Raw genomic sequence first — 24,731 nt, forward strand, 5'->3', positions numbered from 1 at the left:
TCTACTGGACGCGTTAAAATCTGCATCCGAGTGACCACCATGCTGAGTAAATTCATATTTTGGCAAACACAGAGAATAATAATAATAATAATAATAATAATAATGTGCCGAGTTATGTGTGATTTACTGCATATTTCACTGAAACGTCTGAAAGATAACCTGGCTTTTTAACTATAAGGTTTAATAAACAAACTACTATAAGCATCGCCAGGTCAGCCGCCAGGGGGCAGTATACACAGCAAAACAGTTATAACGGACATTTAAGCGGTCTATCATTTATACCTGCATATATACATTCATATCAGTGCTGTCTGAAGAAAAGAAAATTAGATTCCACAGAATGTCAGTCACATAGTCTAATAAAAAAATATAAAAATAAACCAGGATCCAAAAAAACAAACAAACTGGACTTGCTAACAGTAAGAGTGTGATTTATGTTCAGGCAGTAATGAGGGCAGCTAGTTAAGTTTACGGAAGAGCAGGATGTTGAAACTGCACGGAGTTTGATGGATGGAAGGATTTGTTGTTATCTGTAGAGTTGTTGCGATTGAAATACGTGGGAAGTAAAGGATTGAGATAGAAAACGGAACCAAGATGCCGTTATTTGGGCAAAATCCTTTCGAGCAGGATGTCGGTGAGTGGGCCTGTGTGCTATCTGTGCTGTTAGCTTATCAGTGTGACACATACAGTGTTGACTTGGCTTGCTATTTGAGTTAGCGAGTTCTCAGGAGGAAGAAACCCAGAATTAAAGCACAGAATAATGTATGTAAGATCAACTATACTGACTTAAATATGATAAAATACTGTTATTTACGGTTAAATCGCAGCTGGTGGTTTGGCATAATGACATGCCTACGTCATATCCGCATACCAACTGGGGTACCGTGTTACAGACAGAACCCTATTATTAGTAAATTAGTAGTAGTAGTAGTTTATTATTATTATTATTATTATTATTAGTAGTAGTAGTAGTAGTAGTTTTTTATTATTATTATTATTATTAGTAGTAGTAGTAGTAGTTTATGTATTATTATTATTATTATTAGTAGTAGTAGTAGTAGTTTATTATTAGTAGTAGTATTCGTATTAGTAGTATATTTATTATTATTATTATTATTATTATTATAAGTAGTAGATTATTATTACTACTACAACAACATAATAATCTATAATATAACAGTAGTAGTAGTAGATTACTATTAGTAGTATTAGATTTATTATTATTATTAGTGGTAGATTATTATTAGTATTAGATTATTATTATTATTAGTAGTAGTAGTAGTAGTAGTTTATTATTATTATTATTATTATTATTATTATTATAAGTAGTAGATTATTATTATTAGTGGTAGTTTATTATTAGTAGTAGATTATTATTATTATTATTAGTAGAAGTAGTAGTAGTAGATTATTATTATAATTAATGGTAGTTTATTATTATTATTATTATTATTATTAGTAGTAGTAGTAGTAGTAGTAGTAGTAAGATTATTTGGGCCTGAGCACCGTTTGGTGCGAAGACCCTATTGTTTTTCGAAGTATTATTATTTATTTATTTTTTTTCTGTCGCGTTTGGCTTTGTTTGAGGCATTTCCCATGCATGAAAACTCATGAAATTTGATACACACATCAGTCATTGTAACCGCTTCTCAGCCACTGATGTATGGGCCAGGGACTTCATAGCGCCCCCTAATTGAAACAAAACTCTTCAGAACTTATGGCTAGAACCTCACTCAGAACCCAGATCAGTACAAAAATGACATGAATCATGATAGTTGTCCTAGCAACAGACACACACTCACAATAATAGTGACCTGCCATCATTGTGCATTTTGTTGCAGACATATGAAAACTCTGCATGTACACACACACACACACACACACACACTGCAGACACAGGAAAGCTAAGATGACAAGATTACAGCGTGAGATAGCGATAAGGAGACACGTATAGTTTTGTACATGTATAAATGTACATCTTCACACCACGGAAACACACACACACTTACAGTCTTTGTCTATTTCTCATCCGTCAAGCAGTCATGGCATTTGCAACATGCACATCACCTTTGAACATTTGATGAATATATGGCATGTGACTGTTTTGTTGGGTGGCGGGATGTCCTGGGTTGCAGAACCACACATGCGAGGGCCTGTCAAGGCCGCTAGCGGCTTTAATTATTATTATTATTATTATTATTATTATTTAAAGAACCTGTTGGTCAGGCACTTGGTATGTATTGTGTGTTCGACCTGGGAACATCCAGTCCGGTCCAGTAGCTTGTTGCTCTGTCACTTGTTGGTACCAGCCAGGGGTGGGTTTCCCCAAAAGCCTCTTAACTAGGAGAGAGAGTGTTCATTGTGATGCTCGCTCTACCATTCAACGATGATCTTTGTGCTACGATGCTTTTGGGAAACTCACCCCAGTTCATTTACTCACTATTTCTGTGTTTATGTAGTAAGTTAAAATATGAGCAAATGACACTCAGCTGCTCAGAAAAGGCCCAACCAGTAGCTCTGAGATAAGAAAGAAATAATTAGGGATGCACCGATACCACTTTTTTGAAAACCGATACGAGTACAGTAATTTCTGTACTTGCCAGTAGCGATACCGATACTACCCCCGCCCCCATCATACAATGAAAATAAATGGAAAGGCAGATTTTATTCTTTTTATTCACTTTATGAATTTCTGTGCATAGTTAGCACTTACCAAACAGTGAGTATCAACTGAACACTTTATCCAGCTTTGAACAAATAGGGAATCACTTTAATGGTATCTATTGCCATCTTAATTAAACAAAAGACTAACAGCACACGTTGCAGCCTCTGACACAGGCCTGCGCTTTTTCTGTAAGAGGCACTTTTTTGAACATTCTGACATGTCTAAAGGGCTTGTGTCAATTAAACAAAAAGTAAATTACACGCCCATATTTAAATTAAACAAATGTTAATTATCAGGGATTGCTGTGAAATAACTTTTCAACTCACACTGAACTATGCCCCATGCTTTTTTTTTTTTTAAAGAACGTAAGAGGCAGATTTTTTTTAAGGAACAAAATCATCTCTGCATGTTCAGGTGTCAGCCTGTTTCTACTTTCATTCACAATGTCTGCTGCTGAGCTAAACAGCCGCTCGCTTTCAACACTACTGCAAGGTGCTGAGAGGTATCTGCAAGCCATTTTGGCCAAAGTAGGGAACTTAACTTTGTTAACTTTCCAATATTGTAGTGGATCGTCCTCACGAGCCAAAGGAGGCTCCCCAAGGTATGTCTCTAATTGCGCAGTACAGCATACAATGCCTGGGGTGAGTGCTACTGCTGCCTGCTCGTTTGCAATTTCATTGAAGATACGGTCAAGACAGCTGGTCTGGTCTGTGCGTGCTGTTTTGGTGGGTGGCTCTTGTACATCTTGCGCGCCCTCCTCCATAATTTTCTGCAACTCAAGTAGCAGCATATCCTTGGCCATTGTGGAAGCGTTGGTTCTGGAGAAAAATCCAGTTTTGTACCTGAACAAAGAAAACATTTACCGGTAGTTAGATAATCTGTATTTATGTAGCTGTAGCATATACATGCATAATGAGTCTCTGCAAAGTAACGTCACTTTTGTTAGAGCTGAAGCTTTTCTCTCTCTCTCGCGCGCGCGCGCGCACACACTAGGCCTACCTCGGGTCAAGTAAGGTTGCGATGATGTAGAGAGGGTTTCCTTTGATTTCGGCGAATCTCGTCTTGACAGCAGCAGCCAAGGTCGCCTTCATTGTTTTGATTCCACGGTCCTCGTCCGTCTCTCTAGACAGGAATCGCTGCAGCACTGTGATGGCAGGAATTACATCTCCCGCCGTTGCGTCGGATGAGCTTACTCTGCGTGTCAACTCCTCAAACGGACCTAGAACTGTAGCTGTTTTCTCCAGCAGTGTCCACTGGTTTGCGCTGAGGTTGTCTGTCGTTTTCGGATGTGTAAATCCCCAATGCCCGTTTTTGTTCAATCAAGGACTGAATCATGTAGAACGTACTATTCCAGCGAGTTAGTACGTCCTGTTGGAGGCGTTTTGTAGGCTGGTTCATTGCCAACTGGATGTCTTCGAGTTTGGAGCAGGCTAGAGACTTTTTAAAATGTCCAACTATCCTACGACCCACTGCCACCGCATCAGCTACACTCCTCTGTGACAGTAGACCCTCATTAACCACGAGCTGGAGAGAGTGAGCGGCGCAACACAGGCTCGGTAGTCCAGCATCACTCATGTCCTGAATCATATTTCTCGCGTTGTTGTGGAGGACAACATGAACTGATTTTTTTTTTTTTAATCCCCCAGACCTGTAGCATGTCAATGAATATCTCCGCTATAGCCAAGCTTGTGTGGTGGCCTCGAAATGGTCTCGTGTGGAGTATAACTTGATGACGAGTAAACGCCTCATCATCCATCCATTGGGCTGTCAAACTTAATAGTGACATTGGGCAGACACTGCTGGTCCAAATGTCGGTCGTAAAACTTATTGATTTGACCTCATGCACCAACAACTTCACGTGAGCTTTGACGACATCGAACACTTTAGGTAACATCGCATCTGTGATGTAGCGACGACTGGGTAGCTCGTATCTGGGCTCAAGAACATCTATAAGACGCTGAAACCCAATATCGTCGACGACTGAAATTGGTTGGTCGTCCAGCGCAATATACTGGGTAAGTGCCTCTGTAATGTTTTTTGCCTGAGGGCTATCTTTGGACATTTTCTCCCGCTTCAGTAAGGCCAAGTTTACATTAGACCGTATCTGTCTCGTTTTCTTCGCGGATGCACTGTCCGTTTACATTAAAACGCCTGGAAACGGGAATCCGCCAGCGTCCACGTATTCAATCCAGATCGTGTCGGCTCCGGTGCTGTGTAAACATTGAGAATACGCGGATACGCTGTGCTGAGCTCTAGCTGGCGTCGTCGTTGGACAACGTCACTGTGACATCCACCTTCCTGATTTGCTGGTGTTGATCATGTGACGCGACTGCTGAAAAACGGCGCGGACTTCCGCCTTGTATCACCTTTCATTAAAGAGTATAAAAGTATGAAAATACTGCAAATACTGATGCAAATACTGCCCATTGTGTAGTTATGATTGTCTTTAGGCTTGCCATCCTTCCACTTGCAAGTGGTAAGTGATATGCGCTGGGATCACACACACAGCGGCTCAGTCCCGAATCACTGCTCGTGCGCTTCACTCGCGCGCTCTGTGAGCTGCGCAGGGCCGGAGTGCGCACCCTCCAGAGGGCACTCGCTGTTCAGGGCGGAGTGATTTGGAGCGCAGGATGCCTGCGGAGCCGAGCGTATCCGTGTATTGGTGTTGCTGTGTGCACGCGAATCGTGTATTGGTGTTGCTGTGTGCACGCTAATCGTTTAAAAAACGTTAATCTGATGTTCCGCAGATACGGTCTAATGTAAACCCCACCTAAGACTTCATTCAAAGTAGGCTACTTTTGGCGGCTGCTAGCCTGTGTGAATTCGGCGTACTGGTCACCAGGGGTTAAATTGGGCCGGGGCTGTCCGGGGCTGAGCCCCGGCACATAAGCTCGGAGCGGATGGCATATGATCACGCACACATCAAAAGCAACAAACCCTTTTCACGATTTTCAGTTCTGAATAATTAAATATCGTTTTATTAATCAATAAACCCATGACTTTTATGAGCTAGATCATAGTTTTCCTGATAACAAGACGACCTGTCAAAGCTATTTAGAACAGAACTTGCGATCAGAGATTCTGGTTTCTGGAACACTGCGTGGGTTGCCAATTCCGCTTTTTATAAGCGACTTTGGGGTTTCTTTTTTTGTGAGCTCGCTTTAAAAAAAAATCAGAAGTCGTGGTTTGCGGGTTTTTGGGCTTGTGTTTCAGCGTTGTGACTTGTTTATAATTTTCTCCGTACACCGTCTCCCCTTTTACCTGCATACGATCCTAATCCATCGGGATTTAATGAAGTAGCTAGCCTATCTTGTTTACTATGCATAAATTCTGCTTTCGTTGCTTATCAGAATTTTTTTCTGGAAGTGATAGTGCGCTACAAAATAGTCACATACTTCTACTGCTGTTACAACTACTACTACTAATATTAACAATACAGTGAACATAATCATTATCGTATTTTTTATTATTAAAAACAAAATATCAAATAATACTGAAGAGGGGAAAAAATAATACTGATCTAAATATGTTGTGTTTTTATTTTTAGACACACATACCGTCTAAAAATAAAAACACAACATATTTAGATCAGTATTATTTTTTCCCCTCTTCAGTATTATTTGATATTTTGTTTTTAATAATAAATATGATAATGATTATGTTCACTGTATTGTTAATATTATTAGTGTTTTATTATTTATTGTTAATATTTAATTTAATGTTAATTTATTATTATTTATTGTTAATATTATTAGTGTATTATTAGTGTAATTATTATTGTTATTATTATGTATTCAATTATTTATTTGGCATGTGGTGCTTTTTGTATTGTCTAGAACATACATAAGATGAGCATATTATATGCTCATCTTATGTATGTTCTAGACAATACAAAAAGCACCACATGCCAAATAAATAACTGAATACATAATAATAACAATAATAATAAATGCTTCCAATGTTATAGTGTTGTTTGTATTTGGTTGCATTCACTGCATGAATATATTTGATTGACAATTTGACTGACAGTGTTTTGGCATATTTAACATTTATCCTCCAAAATAAATCAGCTGTTTTGGTTTAAGATTGTGCAAGCCTTCAAATTTTCTCACTGAACATTTCTCCTTCACATTTTTCACCTGTAGGCATGTGACAAGATTTAACATGATATTGCTCAACCTACCTCTGTAAAGTCAGCTAACAACTTATTAAAATGCACCAGAATTCAGCAAATAACATGTATGATAATAAAAAATCTTCTGGGGGAGGACCCCCAGACCCCCCACTAATCATTTCCTTCAAACCAATGTACAACAACCTGTACAATCTGTTACATTGGCCAACCAATCTACATTCAAACTGCCATAATGTGTAGGGGGGCACTACAAGACACACATAGGCCTACAACACACAGATAAGGTGTATATCTCTGTGCAGTATGATATGGTTATCAAATTAGAGGGTTATTTTCCAAAAAGTATATTGGGGCAGGGGCGGGTACGAGGCAGAGCCCCCCCACATAACCAATCCCAATTTAACCCCTGCTGGTCACCATGGTGTGTCTTCAAATGTTTGATTAAATTGCTCGTATTAAACGAAGTGTTTTCCCTCCCACCCCTCGACACCTTGGCACTACATAACTTGCAAGCCTTACTCCTGTCATCCTCCCTAACACGAAAATACTCCCAAACTACTGAGCCCGACGACGACGACGATTGCGCATGTTTGAGCATCTGACTTGCGGCTTCTTCTTCTCTGTCTCTTCATTCTAATGGACCCCTTCGCATGTTTGTAAACAAACCGACCGTTGCCAGGATGCGCGCGCAGCCTGGACCCAGAAACAATGGCGCTGCCCATAGACCGGCATTATGAGCTGTCAGATTATGCCAAACAATTGTCGTTACAAGATCGAGAATGCTACATAAATAAGTTAACTCTAACAAGTGGACATCGCCTACCGGATCCGCATTTAATTAAAGAGTGGACGGACGATGTTAGTAAGTTCCCTGGTATACAATGACCAGATATATAGTCTACTTGTACCTTATTGACAAGACTTCAGTGTACACCCACGAAAAACTTCATGCCTACAAGTCTTTAGACGCATATGATTATGTTATGTGCGGGCATGTACAACTTGATTAACAATGGGACATTCATATTCATTTTGTTTTAATCAAATTATGCCAGTGATGTGATGGCAATGTGGCTTTGGCTACAACAGCAAATACCAACACTAAACAGCAATTTGCAGGAGGTAATGGCATGAAAGGAATGATAGTGTAAAGAATGCAGCTAAGAGAAATCAGAGCTGCGTAAAAAGCGAGAGGCAGAGACCAGAAATGAAACTGAACGGGGCAGGAGCTAGGTTAGAGCAGTCAACGCAAGTTGGCATTTAGAGTGAGGGCACACAATTTTACCTTTCCATCCTTGCTTTAAAATTGTGATTTTCGGCATACACAAATAATGATGGCACAAAATCTGGACTGCTTGAGTCAAGCGAGACCTCTCCTACAAACAAAATTGCATGCAAAGCTAAGTTAACATGCTAACAATATTCATTACATTGTGTAACTATGACCCAGCTAATCAGACAAACGTTACCAAAGTATTTTGCTACATCAATAAACGAAGACTAGAAAGAATAAAAAAGAAAGATTTAATAAATAGCCTGATCTTACCTGTGATGAAGTGGGCGCTGCAAACCCGCGCATTTTTGATGGTGCTTTCATCCCAGTCTACACGTTTGATGGCTTGTAGCCATAGACGTCGGCAATTTTTTTTTTTTTGGAATGGGTGAGATCCTGCTGGAATTCTGAACATTTTAACCCCATCACTGCTATGATTCTGACACCCGACAACACAACAACTAGGCATTTCTGAGTCTTTTTTGGGTCCAGGCTGCGCGCGCAATTTCTGCTTACGTATGAATGACCTTTACTGCGAAGGGGTCTATTCTAATTCATTTTCCTGACTCTTTGTCTCCCCCTAGACATTGAAATGAGGTAGAATAACAAATGGAATCCTGAACGTGACCAGTGATGTTGTGTACTTCCGTCTAATAATGGTATCGGTGCATGGTATCGGCAAATGTTTTACGGGTATATTACTGAGGTATCGGGCCGATGCCAGTATCGGTATCGGTGCATCCCTAGAAATAATTATTTACAGACTGTAATGTTTTAGTGAAGTGACTCCAGGCAGGTCTAACAGGTTTGTCGAACCTACTGTAACGTTATTGTAAGAGGTTTATAAGATGCCTTGCCCAGTCAACTTGATCAGATCTGTTTTTTTTTTTTTTTTTTTCCTCAAGCTGTATAATCTCCGTGATGGTGGAGGAGTTTGTTTTAGGGCATTTCTGATTTTCCAGTTAGTCTATTTTTATTTGATCAAAATAAGGTCTTCAGCCATCCTTTTAGATCTTTTCTAGAGCCAGAAATGTGTCAGTTTTTTGTTTTTTTAATTATTATTTGTTTATTTAATTAATTTATTTTTTTGAGTAGTTGTTGCTGCAAATAGAAATAAAGTTTGTGTTGAAGTGATTGCAGATAATGTTAGTTTTGTATGATTAACCCAGTGCCAAGGAATCAAGGTCTGGTCTATGTGGTGATTTCTTGGATTCAGATGTTGTTATGGCTGAATTCTGGAAAGTTTTTTTTTTTTTTTTTTCCCCTTACCAATAATATGCTTTGATAACTTTTTATAAATTTATTTTACAACATCTGTAAAGATCATATCCTGTAAGACTCCTTTAATAAATACTGTGGTGAAAACGGTCAGTCCGTCTAAACATGATTTCCCAAACCTTTCCAGCTAATTGTGCTTTTCTCATGATTTGATCATGTTCGTGGAGAGTTACTTGTTTTATTGGAAAGGACATGGGTCTAATCGGTTCGCTTTGTGATCGGATACTGGCTCTCAAAATGTCTGTTATGCTCCTGCACCAAAATGGAGACGAGCGCTTACACACTCTGTACAGATAACAGCGGACAAAGTTCTCAAACGTTTAAACAACCCAATATAATTCATGCCAAGACATTTAGCCAACAGAACAGGACTGACTGAGTTAATCAGTCTTTATTTCCCCACTGATGTTAGCAAGGACAGAGACCAGTCCAATAAGAAGGAACTGAGGTTCATGTTTAAATGTCATGAGCATGTTTGACTTCAGATGATGAGACAAAGACTCGTGGATAATCGGTGATCTCATTTTTCATAGAATTCTTTCAAACTTGGCAGAAATGTTTTCCTCCCATCAATGGATCTAGACAGGGTGTCATCCAGTTGAAATGTAATGATGTTTAAATGTGATTTTCTGTTTTCCCTTTTGGGAAAGGGAACTAGATTTGAAATGTTATATCTTTACTTCTGGTTGAGATGCATGCAGAAGGGAATTGATTGATTGATTGATTGATTGATTGATTGATTGATTTTTTTTTTTATTGAGTAAAATAATGCACAAAATACATAAATATAGTGTACATTAAGATACACAGATAACACAAGAAAGTGTAGAACACTTATTTCCGTTGTGGTCCGGCAAGAATCAAATGGCAAAAAAAAAAAGGGGGGATTTTGAAGGGAATTTCCATTCAATAGTATTTCCATTCAATATTTTCATATTTCCATTCAATTTTATATTCGATATTTGACCATGTGAAGAGTTTTCCCTGACTGAGAAATAGATGTTTTTGTCTTTGCTCGGCTGATAAATGGGCGACATGTTGTAGCAAGGGCCTTTTCTTTATACATGTGAAATCATGTATTAATCAGCAACCATGAGTGTATGAGTTAAAGGGGAACTGAAGTCATTTTTAAACTTGCTTTATTTCTTAATTAGCGTGTTATTCAATTACGTTTTCGGTTTTAGTAACCTTATATCGTGACTCGTATTGGTAACTAATTGCAATTAAATATTATACTTATCGGCCTATTCGGTTTTTAGCCGTGTTGAATTTAGTTTGTTTGGTCCACGGCAGGCGTCGCTTATCCACACGACAGGCTTTTAGGCAGGATTTTTTTTTAGGGAGTCTAACTTTTTTGCAGGTGTCACTGTATGTGGCGAGGTGTAGCGGCGCGTTGAGCGCCGCTGGCACGAGTGTTTTAGGGGGTTCCGGGGGTACTCCCCCGGAAAATTTTGAAATTTCTAATGCTCTCAAATGCTATTTCCTTCATTTTGACAGCAAATTTTGAGCAATACAGCCAAGTGTTTTTGCCTTTGTTACAACATTCTTGTATCAATAGTAAGGCTGGACTGGGGGGAGGCATGTGTGCATGGAAAAATTCAAGCCAGATTCATTTTAGGTAAAACAACTTTCTTTAATGTCTTTCTTTAATGTCAAAGGAAGCTGCAAGTCTCAGGTACGACTGGAAGGTGGTATTTCTACTTTATGTCGTTGTGTTCAAAAGATATGGGCTGTCAAACACACTTTGACAGATTGTGACACCCTATAGGGTTGGTTGTCACAATGTTATTTCAATGGGGCGGTACAGGAACCGAAAATACATACATATTTTTGAGAATTATGTAAAAATGTTAAAGAAAATGTATTCAAAATACATGTAGGTATAACAGATTGGTAATACAATATCAACTTTGGGAACACCAAAACAAAATACACTGCAAACTGCGTATATTTTTAATGAATATTATTATTAAAATGGGTATATTTCTGGGATTTTTTTGAGCTGGAGTTGCATATTAAGCATGACAAATTAGCTATAAAGCTTTCTGATCGCAGAATACTACATAAATAAAGCTTGTTGTAGCTGTCAGTAGTGCACCTATTGCAATTGCATTACATGTGACAACCAACCCCGAACACAGTGTGACAACCAACCCCGGCTGACCAGTTTTGCTTTCAAAGCCGCTAGCGTCCAAAGATTTAGTATAACAAAGAAAAAAACACACAGGAAATATGGCTAAGTCTTCAAACATTATAATGGTATTCGTTTTTTCACGTGCGTTCTTTGGAATCCCAGCATCCTTTAGAACGTGTCGTATTTGATTATTGTTTAGCCTACTAGAAATACTACCCGCCGGCTCGACTACCACACTCTCCACTACGTAGCCTGTAATGTTGGGAAAATCTGCATGAAAATGTGTTATTTACTGTTAAAAGGATTTATTCGGGATAAATAACATGTCAGGTAAGGCCGGTTTTCTATAGACTACATTCCACATTTAGCTGCGGCAATATAGTCTACGGCTATATTGTCTGGATATTTATGCCAGTGTCTCCTAGGCATACATCTTTTCCCCCTCTGCTCTGGGAACGCATATTACAAGTGCTTTGTACACCAAATTTATTTAATAACCCATTTATTTATAACGAGGGCTCTCACAACTTTGAAATTAGTGCAGCCATAGAAACGCGTGTTTCTGTAGCTCTGCGGCGGGTGCCTATATTTTGTACTCTGGGCTCGTGCTGTTGCTATGGTAACCCTGGGCGTCTTCGGGAAAGACAGCTGTCAAAGCGAGACTTCTGAAATTTCCAAAATGGCGGTGTCAACAAAGCTTGTAGATCCTCGGAAAGCTCAGACTCGGCGATTTTTTAACATATTCAGCTAAGTTACCGGACATAACACGGGCGGAAATATTAGGGCGTCTTTAGGGCGTCGTACTAAAAAGTAGGGCGTCCAATTTCTTGTTCTTTTCAGTACAGGGCGTCGAAAAGACGCCCAGACGCCCCTCTATCTAAAAGCCTGCCACACGATCTTCGCAAGACTTCGAAACGTGAAGTGTCCGCCAGGTGTCAGTGCTGCCATTTTGAAAACTGTGTTCCAAATGAAATATTGCACAAAAACGAGTTTAAATGACAATTACTGCCTACTTTTTCCAAATTTTCCTGATTGCTATCAAAACAAACACAACTTCCAGCTTGGTTACATCAGCATTCAAAAGAGGGCGCGCGTCTTTTGACAACGTTGGCAGATGTCGGCCGCTTTGATTTCCGCTGTACGTTTTACTTCCGTCCTACGATGTCTCGCACAAGTCTCAACGAATCTCGTTTATGGCCATTGCTTTGATATATGGACTGATCTATTACATAGCATATTTCAAACACTCATAACTTGCCATAGCAGTGACAAAATAGCGATCAAAAATGTGTTCCTATATTTAATAAAATGAAATAAATAGAATTTTTATCATAAATTTGCCTTCAGTTCTCCTTTAAAGAAATGTTGTTCATTCCAAAAAGTTTATGATTAACAGTTTTTCGCTGAAGGTGAGGTGAATATCAGTGAATAATAACCAAGACGAAGTCGATATTGTTATTTACCAATATTCACTGAGCCTGAGGCAGATAATTGTTTCAGTTTAAACACACAGGTGATTATTTTAAAAAATTATTTATTTCAAACTTTAAAAGCAGCATGCAAATGTAATAAAGGCGGGGCGCAGGGTTGTCACTTATCTATGCCGACTCACATAAAATACTTTGTTTTGAAACATATAAAATAAATCCCAATTCCACGTTCACTTTGAATAGTTTTTGACCAAACTTCGTAGCACCTTTTAGTGCTTTTAGGAGCAGCGTTTTCTTTCATAATTTGTCATTTTCCTCATTTACAGCGACAAAGTGGTTGGCCGCCGTTTTGCCGAGTCGCTCGAGGTGATTATCGAGAAATACTCAGAATCTCTCAACCAATCAGCGCGTGTGATTTTGTATAATCACCTGCATCTCATCTCATTATCTCTAGCCGCTTTATCCTTCTACAGGGTCGCAGGCAAGCTGGAGCCTATCCCAGCTGACTATGGGCGAAAGGCGGGGTACACCCTGGACAAGTCGCCAGGTCATCACAGGGCTGACACATAGACACAGACAACCATTCACACTCACATTCACACCTACGGTCAATTTAGAGTCACCAGTTAACCTAACCTGCATGTCTTTGGACTGTGGGGGAAACCGGAGCACCCGGAGGAAACCCACGCGGACACGGGGAGAACATGCAAACTCCGCACAGAAAGGTCCTCGCCGGCCACGGGGCTCGAACCCAGGACCTTCTTGCTGTGAGGCGACAGCGCTAACCACTACACCACCGTGCCGCCCCTAATCACCTGCATATTTATCCTAATTTTTGTTAGTAGTAAAAAGCGAGGTTTGTTTGAGCTTGCTGGTGTTTTCTTATTAAATATAAAATCGAATAATACAGTGTGATTTTAATAAGTTGTAATGTTAGATTTCATTTTTCGTTTAATATTATTTGTTGTTATTTGTAATGTTTGTCGTTTTCATTTCATAAGTTTTCCTGCTGATGTGATATTCAGTTTTACTGGTAACCTGTGCTGCTAGGAAGGTGCTAATAGGACTGGCTTATAGGTGAAGTAGTTGTTTTTTCTTTACTGGTACAAATAGCCTAAAAAATATGTTTTAAAAAAACTTATTTAAACAATGCCTTCCAGTATTGTTGTACTTTCCTGAATTAACCTGCTAGAGCACGAATCTTGATTAATCTGCACTGATATACCTTCAGTTGGTTTTTATCCCCCGCTGGCTGAAAGGCCCAAAGGGGGATTATGTCGTGGCGATGTCCTTCCATCCGTCTGTCTGTGCGTCCGTCCCGGGAAGGGTGCTCACCTTCTGAAATCAACTCCTCTCACAATTTTTGGAGGAATTTCACGAAACTTGACAGGATTCTTTGTTAAATGTCGGTAATACGCATTTTGCAATTTTGTTCAATTCAGCCGTATTTTACCAGAGTTCTGCCCAAGTTGCCAGCGAGGGATATTGTGCTCTCCGAGCACTCTTGTTAAATACTTTTGGACAAAATTTAATAAGTGCAGAAATGTGTGAGGTGTTCAGATGTTGTGTTGAGTTTTGACGATTAGTTCTGCGTGATAGTGTTTAAGCTTGGTTATTTTTGTGTTTCCAGAAAAAGTAACAAATGAAAACAACACAACAGAGGACTGGAGCCTCATTATGGATATCTCTGACCGAGTTGGGACGACGCCTAACGGGTGAGTGAACATTTGAGCCAAAAATCCTCAAGCCATGAGATTGAAGTAAATTTCTAATACAAACTTCTTTGTTATTTCAACTTAACTTCTTGTTGAGAATTCTTTCTTTAATGTTGCACGTCATACAAGTTTTCAGTTTAGTAACTACACTGCTCTTCAGTGTCTCTTCCTCCATTTATGTGTTCTTTCTAGTGCAAAGGATTGTCTCAAGGCGATCTTGAAGCGAGTTAACCACAAGGTTCCTCATGTGGCCATGCAAGCATTAACAGTGAGTGAAATATTGATTTATTGTGAAATACAGAACTTTAGCCTTTTCACGCTCTTCCTGTCCATCTGGTGACTTTTGTCTCCCATCATATCTTCTACCGAGGGTTTATAGCTCTGCCCCAGAGCGCCTGAAGTGGCAGTGATCAATGTCTGACCACTCAGTCTGAGTCACTGTGCTGTCTCGGCCTGCAAAGATGTCATTTTTTATTCTAATTTTATCCTTCCTCTACTGCTTCCTCAAATGAAATTAGCTGGCTCTTATTGCCATAGGTTTTGCCAATCAATTATATATTTAAATTAAATAATTACGTACGTAGATATTTTTAGAGTATTTAAAATGGGCTTGGTGCAGGAAAAAAACCTTCCTGTTCACACCGTTGTATTATGTAACTTGTTGCAAAATATATAAATATACATAAATTGTACAACTTGCTGCATATTAATTTCTTTCTCAATTACTACCTTTATAATTCTTCCCACTTTAGCTGCTTGGTGCTTGTGTTGCAAACAGTGGGAAAATCTTCCATCTAGAAATCTGTTCCAGAGAGTTTGCCAGCGAAGTACGAAGTTTGTTGAACAAAGTAAGGTGTTTGGGGTTCCCCCCCCACTCTGCATTTTATTGTTATTAATAAAAAAAAACCACTGCAGTAATTATAACGATAAACTCTTATTTCTGTGTGCAGTAAACCGAGCCCTTTCTGCCTTTGCTCTCTCTCTCTCTCTCTCTCTCTCTCTCTCTCTCTCTCTCTCTCTCTCTCTCAGGTGCACCCTAAAGTGAGTGAGAAGCTCAAAGCCATGATGGTGGATTGGGCTGAGGAGTTCCAGAAAGATCCACAACTCAGCCTCATTGGTGCCACCATCAAATCTCTGAAGGAAGAAGGAGTGACTTTCCCCTCCTCGGGCTCAAAGGTGCTTATCCAGGTCCTCACTGAAAGCTGCTTTCTACCCTAAAGAAGATCTGCAGAACCTTTATTTTTAAATACATTTCTGAGTGGATAGTATCTCCATCCTTGACTCTTGTATGCTGCATAATTGGCATTACAAAAAATATATATCTTTGAGAGTTAAAATTGACCGCAAAGTCGGCATTCGTGCTGCCCCGCTGAGCCAGCCAGCCCTGAGTGGGTGATGTCACAGCAGGAACCTGTGCTAGAGTGAGAGTGGTTGCAATGGCCTCTTTGTTCAGATTTATTGGAGGTTCTTCAGATTCCTCAGATAGTAATACATCAGACTGTGATAGTCCTGAAATTGGAGTGTGTGTACATGCTACCGCTATACACGTAGAACCGTATCAGTTCGAACCATCGGAAAGTGAATCCGATAGTAACACGTCGACCACGGAGGGCCCGGCCATACGAAATAAAGCCAGAGAACAAAGCCGTCTAGAGAATCGGATGGAATTGAACTGACCGTCTCATGTGACTCTCGTTAAAACAGGATAGGTGTTATAACTTATGCAACATGCATGCATTTTTACTGATAAAATGTAAAAGGCTAATTAAATAATCAGATGAACTGAGACAATCACATTCTGAAGCAAATTAAATAATCTTATACCGGTAACTTAAACACACAATACAAGTTACATGTATTAATCTAAATGCAGGTAAATGACGAGTGTTGTTTTTGTTACGTAACCAAATGAGAGTCACGTCTTATCTGTGTTCTCACTTCTTGAAGGCCGATCTTGTGGCCGATTGTTTTGAAACAATCTGACTTTCAGTTCTTCGTCCTTCCACGTAAGGGCGAGATATTGCTGCTAAGGCAAGCATGTCCGGGGGGGCATATCCAGCGGAGAAATCTTATGACTGGTCCACTCATTCTCCATTTTCTCCATCCTGAGTACTCCACCATTACTGCTCGGCTCACACTCCGGGAGAACTGGTGCAACTGAACTTGCTTTCCTTTTCTTATAATTTTCTTTTCCTTGAATTGTTGGTACTGCACCCTCTTTCAATACAGGCTTATAGCCAACGCTCCTCAACAGATCAGAGGTTTCATACGAGTCATCAGTAAAATGTGCAGAGCAGAGGAGAAACTACTTCGTAGGCGCCCAATCTGTGAACTTCTCACAAAACGTGTCCAAATCTTTGCAGTTTGAACATTCTTGGGCCATGAATGCAACGTAAATCCGCCTTCTGTCGTGTTGCTGCACCGGCCAGAAACACATCTACGTGGCATGACGGTAAATTAGCTCAAAATGGAGAATCGGAGTTGCATTCAGCTCTGTTTTAATATAGCGGAAATGACAATGAGACCGATAGCCTTTCTGTGGTGACGTCACAGATGTCAAGGTCATTCACTCAGACCGCTACCTATATGAATCGCTTTAATCGTAAAAATTACTATATTAGATTTATTGTTAACGCTTAAAACTATTCCTGTGCCATTCTTGAGGTCTCAAGGCATTTATAAACGAAAAAATGAGGCCATGGGTCTGCGTATCTCCTTTAAGGCCTCCACACACTGGGGCGTGTTTCCCCCCGTGATTTAATTCTCATGTTGAGAAAAAAAAAAAAAGTGTGTATGTGTATATATATATATATATATATATATATATATATATATATATATATAAAATATTTATTTAATGTCATGAGTACTTTCACACAGAATGTGAATATTATACAGCAGCAAAGCAACCTATGTTGTGCCCCCCCCCCCCCCCCCCACACACACACACACACTGAGGTCAATTATATTTTTCTCAGCTTTCACACTGCGAATAAAGGCATCAACCAACCAGTCTGTGCGAAACAGACCAGACGTCACGTGGTGTCGTAGGAGACAGACAGCAAACAGCCTCGAATGTACTGTAGCAGCGAGTCTCTGCTATGCGCCGGTGTCTTTCACATCGAGGAGCTGAGCCGCTAGATTTCTATAGAGTTTTATTCCTATCTTTAATCAAGAGCGTAGTCTTTCAGTTTGAGAGCAGTATCTCTCTCAAATAGCCCCTGCTCGCATTCAGACTGCTGTGTGTGCTTGCAAATCAGCTGCTCACAGATTTCTGCGCTTTCACTGTCTGTCACTTGTTTTCTTGTTGGACTTAAAAGATAGGAATAAAACTCCATATTATTTAACCCATGAACACAACACCGTGAGCATTTCCCTTTTCTTTTCTTTCTTTCTGTTCAACATCCCGTCTCTCAACTTCAGCCCTTTAACGAGATCATGAAACTCCTCCTGTTGTCATTTGTGCTCAAAACTATCTCTTTCTTGACAGCGTGTCTGTAATTGTCTTCATCACTGCTAGACAACTCTCATATCTGGTGTGTGAAGGCCATTATAGTCAGATCAGATATTGGTGTATGTAAAATGGAATTAAACATTGATCTGATTCCAGTATTTTCCATAGTGTAATACATTGGACTTTTTTTTTTTTTTTTTGCTTTAGCCTTATGTTGCTGCCTTACTTTTTTATAATGCATAAACATTAATAGTTTTGATCAAATTTTAATCTGTACATTTCTGCACTCTATTTGTATTGACCATGAGTCACACAGTATCCTCGATGATTTGGCCTAGATATAGAAGCACTTTTATTCAGGTCAGCTTTGCAGAAGTCATGAATTATTCATCTCCTCTCATTAACCGTGATGGAAAGACAGCGTCTGTTTCCCTACTGCTACATCTGTAATGCGAGTCAGCTTGCTATATAGACATGTTTTAGGCTTGTAGTGGAAAAGTGTTCCTTGCAGCCCTTCTGTTGTTGGTGAGCAAAAACAATAGGTGTTGTTGAGCAATGATGATGAGACATGGGAGTAGGAGAAGGCTGAGAGTTTACAATGGAATTTCCTTCCACATATTTGTAATCGTTGCATCACAAGATCCCCCCCCCCGCGCTTCATTTTTGTTTTGACACATGATGGACCATTACTAGGCATCTACTGTTGAAAGAGCACTGTTGAAAGAGCACAGTGTGCATTTCCCTTGAAAGTACCAAATTCTCACTTGAACATACCAGTGCAGCTTTGTAGAGTTGGCATTTGTCATGGAGTATTGTGCGCTACACTGACCTTTTGATCTGATGAAGTGACCTTTACTTTATTGATCTTTGTTGACTGCAGTTTATCAAGTCCAGCAGCACCACTGCCACCAACCGAGCACCTGATGATGATGACGACCTTGCCAAAGGTGACCGCACCTCCCTGCTGCAATTTCTATTTTATGGAGAATAGAATACTTTATATATATATATATATATATATATATATATATATATATATATATATATATATATATATATACACACACACAGTACACCCCCTTTGAAAAATAACATTTTAAACAATATCTCAATGAACACAAACAATTTCCAAAATGTTGAAAAGGCAAAGTTTAATATAACATCTGTTTAACTTATAACGTGAAAGTAAGGTTAATAATATAACTTGGATTACACATTTTTCAGTTTTACTCAAATTAGGGTGGTGCAAAAATGATTACACCCCACAACAAAAACTACTACATCTAGTACTTTGTATGGCCTCCATGATTTTTAATGACAGCACCAAGTTTTCTAGGCATGGAACGAACAAGTTGGCGACATTTTGCAACATCAATCTTTTTCCATTCTTCAACAATGACTGTGACTGGATGCTGGATGGAGAGTGATGCTCAACTTGTCTCTTCAGAATTCCCCAAAGGAAAATAATTTCTTTACACCACAAAGGTGAAGGCTACAAGAAGATCAGCAAAGCTTTACTTAGTCAGAATACTGTAGCAAAAGTGGTACAAAAATTTAAGAAAGATGGAACTGCAACCATCTCACAGAGACGTCCAGGTCGTCCATGGAAGTTAACACCTTGACAGGAGCGTCTTCTGATGAGAAGGGTTGAAGAAAATCGGCATGCAAGTTCACTGCAGTTATCTCAAGAAGTAGAAAGCCAAACTGGGGTGACTATTTCCCGTGACACAATACGGCGTACACTGCAGAGGAATGGCATGCATGGATGCCGTCCACGAAAGAAGCCTCTCCTAAAGCCCAGGCACAAAAAAGCCTGCCTAGAGTTTGCCAGGGCCCATGCTGACAAAGATGAAGACTACTGGGACTCCATACTCTGGAGTGATGAGACCAAGATAAATGATTTTGGAACTGATAGCTTCAAAACTGCATGGCCTCGCAAAGGTGAGGAATACAAAGAAAAATGCATGGTGCCTACAGTGAAACATGGTGGTGGCAGTGTCCTTATGTGGGGCTGCATGAGTGCTGCTGGTGTCGGGGAGCTGCATTTCACTGATGGCATCATGAATTCACAGATGTATTGCTCTATACTGAAAGAGAAGATGCTACCATCACTCCATGCCCTTGGTGGCTGTGCACTTTTCCAACATGACTAAATGCACATCTAAGGCCACTGTTGGATTTCTGAAGAAGAACAGGGTGAAAGTGATTCAGTGGCCAAGTATGTCTCCTGATCTGAACCCAATCGAACACCTATGGGGAATTCTGAAGAGACAAGTTGAGCATCACTCTCCATCCAGCATCCAGTCACTAAAAGAGGTCATTGTTGAAGAATGGAAAAAGATTGATGTTGCAAAATGTCACCAACTTGTTCGTTCCATGCCTAGAAGACTTGGTGCTGTCATTAAAAATCATGGAGGCCATACAAAGTACTAGATGTCATAGTTTTTGTTGTGGGGTGTACTCATTTTTGCACCACCCTAATTTGAGTAAAACTGAAAAATGTGTAATCTAAGTTATATTATTAACCTTACTTTCACGTTATAAGTTAAACAGATGTTATATTAAACTTTGTCTTTCAACATTTTGGAAATTGATTGTGTTCATTGAGATATTGTTTAAAATGTTGATTTTCAAAGGGGGTGCACTCATTTACGCTCAGCACTATATACAGGGGGTATACAGTAAGGATCATTCCAGTATTGCTAGTATTATAATAGTGGTGATAGGTTTCATTTAATACTAATGTTTTGTACGAACGTTTTGTTTTTCATTACTGTATACCTACTTTTGCAGCCCTATGTGTGTAGAGAGAGATAGCATTTTGTTACTTACTCATTCAGTTTATGCTTTTTATTGGTACTGATATTAAATAAGAGAAAAATGAAATGATAAAGGCCCTTGTGTCTGCTTCTGTGCAGCGATTGAGTTATCCTTGCAGGAACAAAAACAAGGAGCAGAAACTCGACCACTTTTTGTGACGGCTGACCCTCCCTTCAATACTAACAACATTAAAGAAACACGTAAAGTGCGTGCTCTCTACGACTTTGAAGCAGCTGAGGACAATGAACTCACCTTTAAGGCTGGTGAGGTTGTCCTTGTCCTGGATGACAGGTATGACCTTCACAATAATTCTGTAATAGCTTAACATGTAAGACGAGACAAAAAAAACCCCTCCAGAATGCACAAAATAACAGAAAGACTCTTGGAGCAGAACAGGCGCTATGCATAATGCTTGAACCGTATCTCAAAATTAAGTCTGCTCTCTGACATTTTTATGTCAAGCTTAAAGGAACAGTCCACCGTACTTCCATAATGAAATATGCTCTTATCTGAATTGAGACGAGCTGCTCCGTACCTCTCCGAGCTTTGCGCGACCTCCCAGTCAGTCAGACGCAGTCAGACGCGCCGTCACTCCTGTTAGCAATGTAGCTAGGCTCAGCATGGCCAATGGTATTTTTTGGGGCTGTAGTTAGATGCGACCAAACTCTTCCACGTTTTTCCTGTTTACATAGGTTTATATGACCAGTGACATGAAACAAGTTCAGTTACACAAATTGAAACGTAGCGATTTTCTATGCTATGGAAAGTCCGCACTATAATGACAGGCGTACTAACACCTTCTGCGCGCTTCAGCAGCGCATTGATGCACTGCCGAAGCGCGCAGAAGGTGTTAGTACGCATGTCATTATAGTGCGGACTTTGATTGATGCATTGATGCGCTGCCGAAGCGCGCAGAAGGTGTTAGTACGCATGTCATTATAGTGCGGACTTTGATTGATGCATTGATGCACTGCCGAAGCGCGCAGAAGGTGTTAGTACGCCTGTCATTATAGTGCGGACTTTCCATAGCATAGAAAATCGCTACGTTTCAATTTGTGTAACTGAACTTGTTTCATGTCACTGGTCATATAAACCTATGTAAACAGGAGAAACGCGGAAGAGTTTGGTCGCATCTAACTACAGCCCCAAAAAATACCATTGACCATGCTGAGCCTAGCTACATTGCTAACAGGAGTGACAGCGCGTCTGACTGACTGGGAGGTCGCGCAAAGCTCGGAGAGGTACGGAGCAGCTCGTCTCAATTCAGATAAGAGCATATTTCATTATGGAAGTACGGTGGACTGTTCCTTTAAAGTGCACTATTTTATTTGTAATTCATTTGTAACATTACAATCAACATGCTTGTTGTTGTTGTAACACCTTCCTATTCAACAGTGATCCAAATTGGTGGAAAGGAGAGAATCATAGAGGAGTAGGACTGTTTCCATCTAACTTTGTCACAACCAACCTAAATGCAGATCCAGAACCAGGTAAAACACTTGCTAAAATATTCTAACGCAGTGTTTCTCAACTGGTGGGTCGTGACCCAAAAGTGGATCATGGGCCCTTTATGATTGGGTTGTGGACGGCTGGGAAGGAAAAAAAAAAAATGTTGCTAAATGCAAGTGATAACATGGAGAACCATGGAAAAATATCTCATCTCATTATCTGTAGCCGCTTTATCCTTCTACAGGGTCGCAGGCAAGCTGGAGCCTATCCCAGCTGACCACGGGCGAAAGGCGGGGTACACCCTGGACAAGTCGCCAGGTCATCACAGGGCTGACACATAGACACAGACAACCATTCACACTCACATTCACACCTACGCTCAATTTAGAGTCACCAGTTAACCTAACCTGCATGTCTTTGGACTGTGGGGGAAACCGGAGCACCCGGAGGAAACCCACGCGGACACGGGGAGAACATGCAAACTCCGCACAGAAAGGCCCTCGCCGGCCACGGGGCTCGAACCCGGACCTTCTTGCTGTGAGGCGACAGCATTAACCACTACACCACCATGCCGCCATGGAAAAATATGACAAAGCAAATTGTTTCAAAAAAGGAAGTAAATAATCGCATATAAAAGCATGCATTAAGGCAGGTGACTTATGCGGGCCAACCAGACGAAGCAACAGCTGTATCTGATCATGCCATTCTGATTTTGAGACGCTTATCAACATGAAATCGCATCCTCAGGTTTCCCATTGATTTCCGCAGGCTAGGAGTTCAGCTCTGTTCTTGTTAAACCTCATTATGATTGTGTTTAATGGTTGTCCATTTTCCATATTGAGTGTGCAGTTAGTTATTTAATATTTGTCTCAGTGTTTGTTATTTATTTGTTAGTCTGATTATGTGTCTGCATTTATATAGTGGCCTATTTTCATATTAATGTCATGTGACTCATTAATTTTTCACTTTATATCGGATTTAATAAACTGATATTTCCAACCTTAACAGCCCAATATGTAAGTTGATGCATTTCATGTAATCTGGGGTAGTAAATAATTATCATCATTAAGGATAATTATTTGTATTAATAACATTATTATGTAAAATGAATACATTTCTTTGTTTCCTTCCTTACAATAAACAGCTTTAGTGTAATGTTGGGTTGCGACTTGATGTCCAACATGAAATGTGGGTCCTGCAGCAAAACCAGTTGAGAACCACTGTTCTAATGTAATGTCAGATACCATCACCATATAAACAGTTATTGTAAATCTCCATAATTGTTCTTTTCTGTAGTCACTCATGTAGAAAACACTACAGTTCCTGAGGAGCCCACAGTAGAGGCTGAAGCAGAGTCAGAACCAGTGCATATAGACGAGGTAACATTTAAAACCCAGTTACCTAACATCCACCACATTTATTGGCATGTAAACCTTTGGAAGCAATGAATATGACTGAGACACTAAATACATAAATGTGATTAAACACTGTGCTGTGAATGTTTTCCATAGGAAAAGATGGACAGAACTTTGTATTTACTTCAGAACACGGACCCAGCCGACCCTAAACCTGACAGCTCTGAGCTGATCGTGTTGGAGGGTACACACACATCTTGCATTAACGTGTTTTTAAATACGGACTTTACTGCTGGACTCCTTCAAGTGTTCTGTTATTTGATTGATCCTGAATTTTTTCCCCCATTGTAGCTGAATGTGCACAGATGAATCCACTGATAGATGAAAAATTGCAGGAGATTGACAGGTTTGTGGAAATGAAAAATCATCTTAAATCACACCTTGTCAGTCTACCAGAGGAACTAATATTAACTTGCATGTGATTTCTGTTCCTGGTAGGAAGCACTCAGAGTTATCGGAGCTGAACGTGAAGGTGCTAGAAGCCCTGGAGCTCTATAATAAGTTAATGAATGAAGCTCCTCTGTACTCTGCATACTCAAAGATGCCAACTGCCCAGGGGACTTATCCAGCTGCTCCTCCTGCTGTAGCTATGCAGGTGACACAATACATCCTTGCTTGACCCTTTCTTATACTCACAAAACTGACACACGCTTTAATCATAAATTAACCGGAAAGTAACGCACATGCATTACACGTCTTCATTCAGCAGACTCTTTAGTCCAAAGCAACTTGTAGATGAGGGGAAAGTTTCTTCTACACCAGGGGTGGGCAATTATTTTTTCCATGGGGCCACATGAGAAACAGAAAATTTTGTGGAGGGCCGGACCAAAAGACTGAACTAAATTCTGCATAATATTAATTGTATTTCTTTATATAAAGCAGTAAATAACATTGTTTTTACAAGCTGCTAAGACTGGTAAGAGTATGGAAGAATCGAGGTTGCCTTACAAAAAATGTCATTTA

The 24,731-nt window shown here is 39.9% G+C and overlaps 1 protein-coding gene across 2 annotated transcripts in view; it reads left to right on the forward strand.

Moving 5' to 3' along the window:
- Positions 1–455: 455 nt before the first annotated feature.
- The window catches only part of stam2 (signal transducing adaptor molecule (SH3 domain and ITAM motif) 2), a 35,357-nt gene continuing 11,081 nt past the window's right edge, over positions 456–24,731 (forward strand). For both annotated transcript variants that reach the window (XM_060929731.1, XM_060929732.1), the window contains exons 1-12: positions 456–634; positions 14,546–14,630; positions 14,823–14,898; positions 15,383–15,478; positions 15,660–15,806; positions 18,965–19,031; positions 21,003–21,195; positions 22,300–22,394; positions 23,650–23,732; positions 23,865–23,952; positions 24,060–24,114; positions 24,207–24,363. In XM_060929731.1, coding sequence (XP_060785714.1) covers positions 595–634; positions 14,546–14,630; positions 14,823–14,898; positions 15,383–15,478; positions 15,660–15,806; positions 18,965–19,031; positions 21,003–21,195; positions 22,300–22,394; positions 23,650–23,732; positions 23,865–23,952; positions 24,060–24,114; positions 24,207–24,363 — 1,182 coding nt within the window. In that variant the 5' untranslated portion in view covers positions 456–594. The remainder of the gene's footprint in view (positions 635–14,545; positions 14,631–14,822; positions 14,899–15,382; positions 15,479–15,659; positions 15,807–18,964; positions 19,032–21,002; positions 21,196–22,299; positions 22,395–23,649; positions 23,733–23,864; positions 23,953–24,059; positions 24,115–24,206; positions 24,364–24,731) is intronic.

The sequence above is a fragment of the Neoarius graeffei genome, chromosome 9 (genome assembly GCF_027579695.1).
Source record: "Neoarius graeffei isolate fNeoGra1 chromosome 9, fNeoGra1.pri, whole genome shotgun sequence".
Lineage (NCBI taxonomy): Eukaryota > Metazoa > Chordata > Actinopteri > Siluriformes > Ariidae > Neoarius > Neoarius graeffei.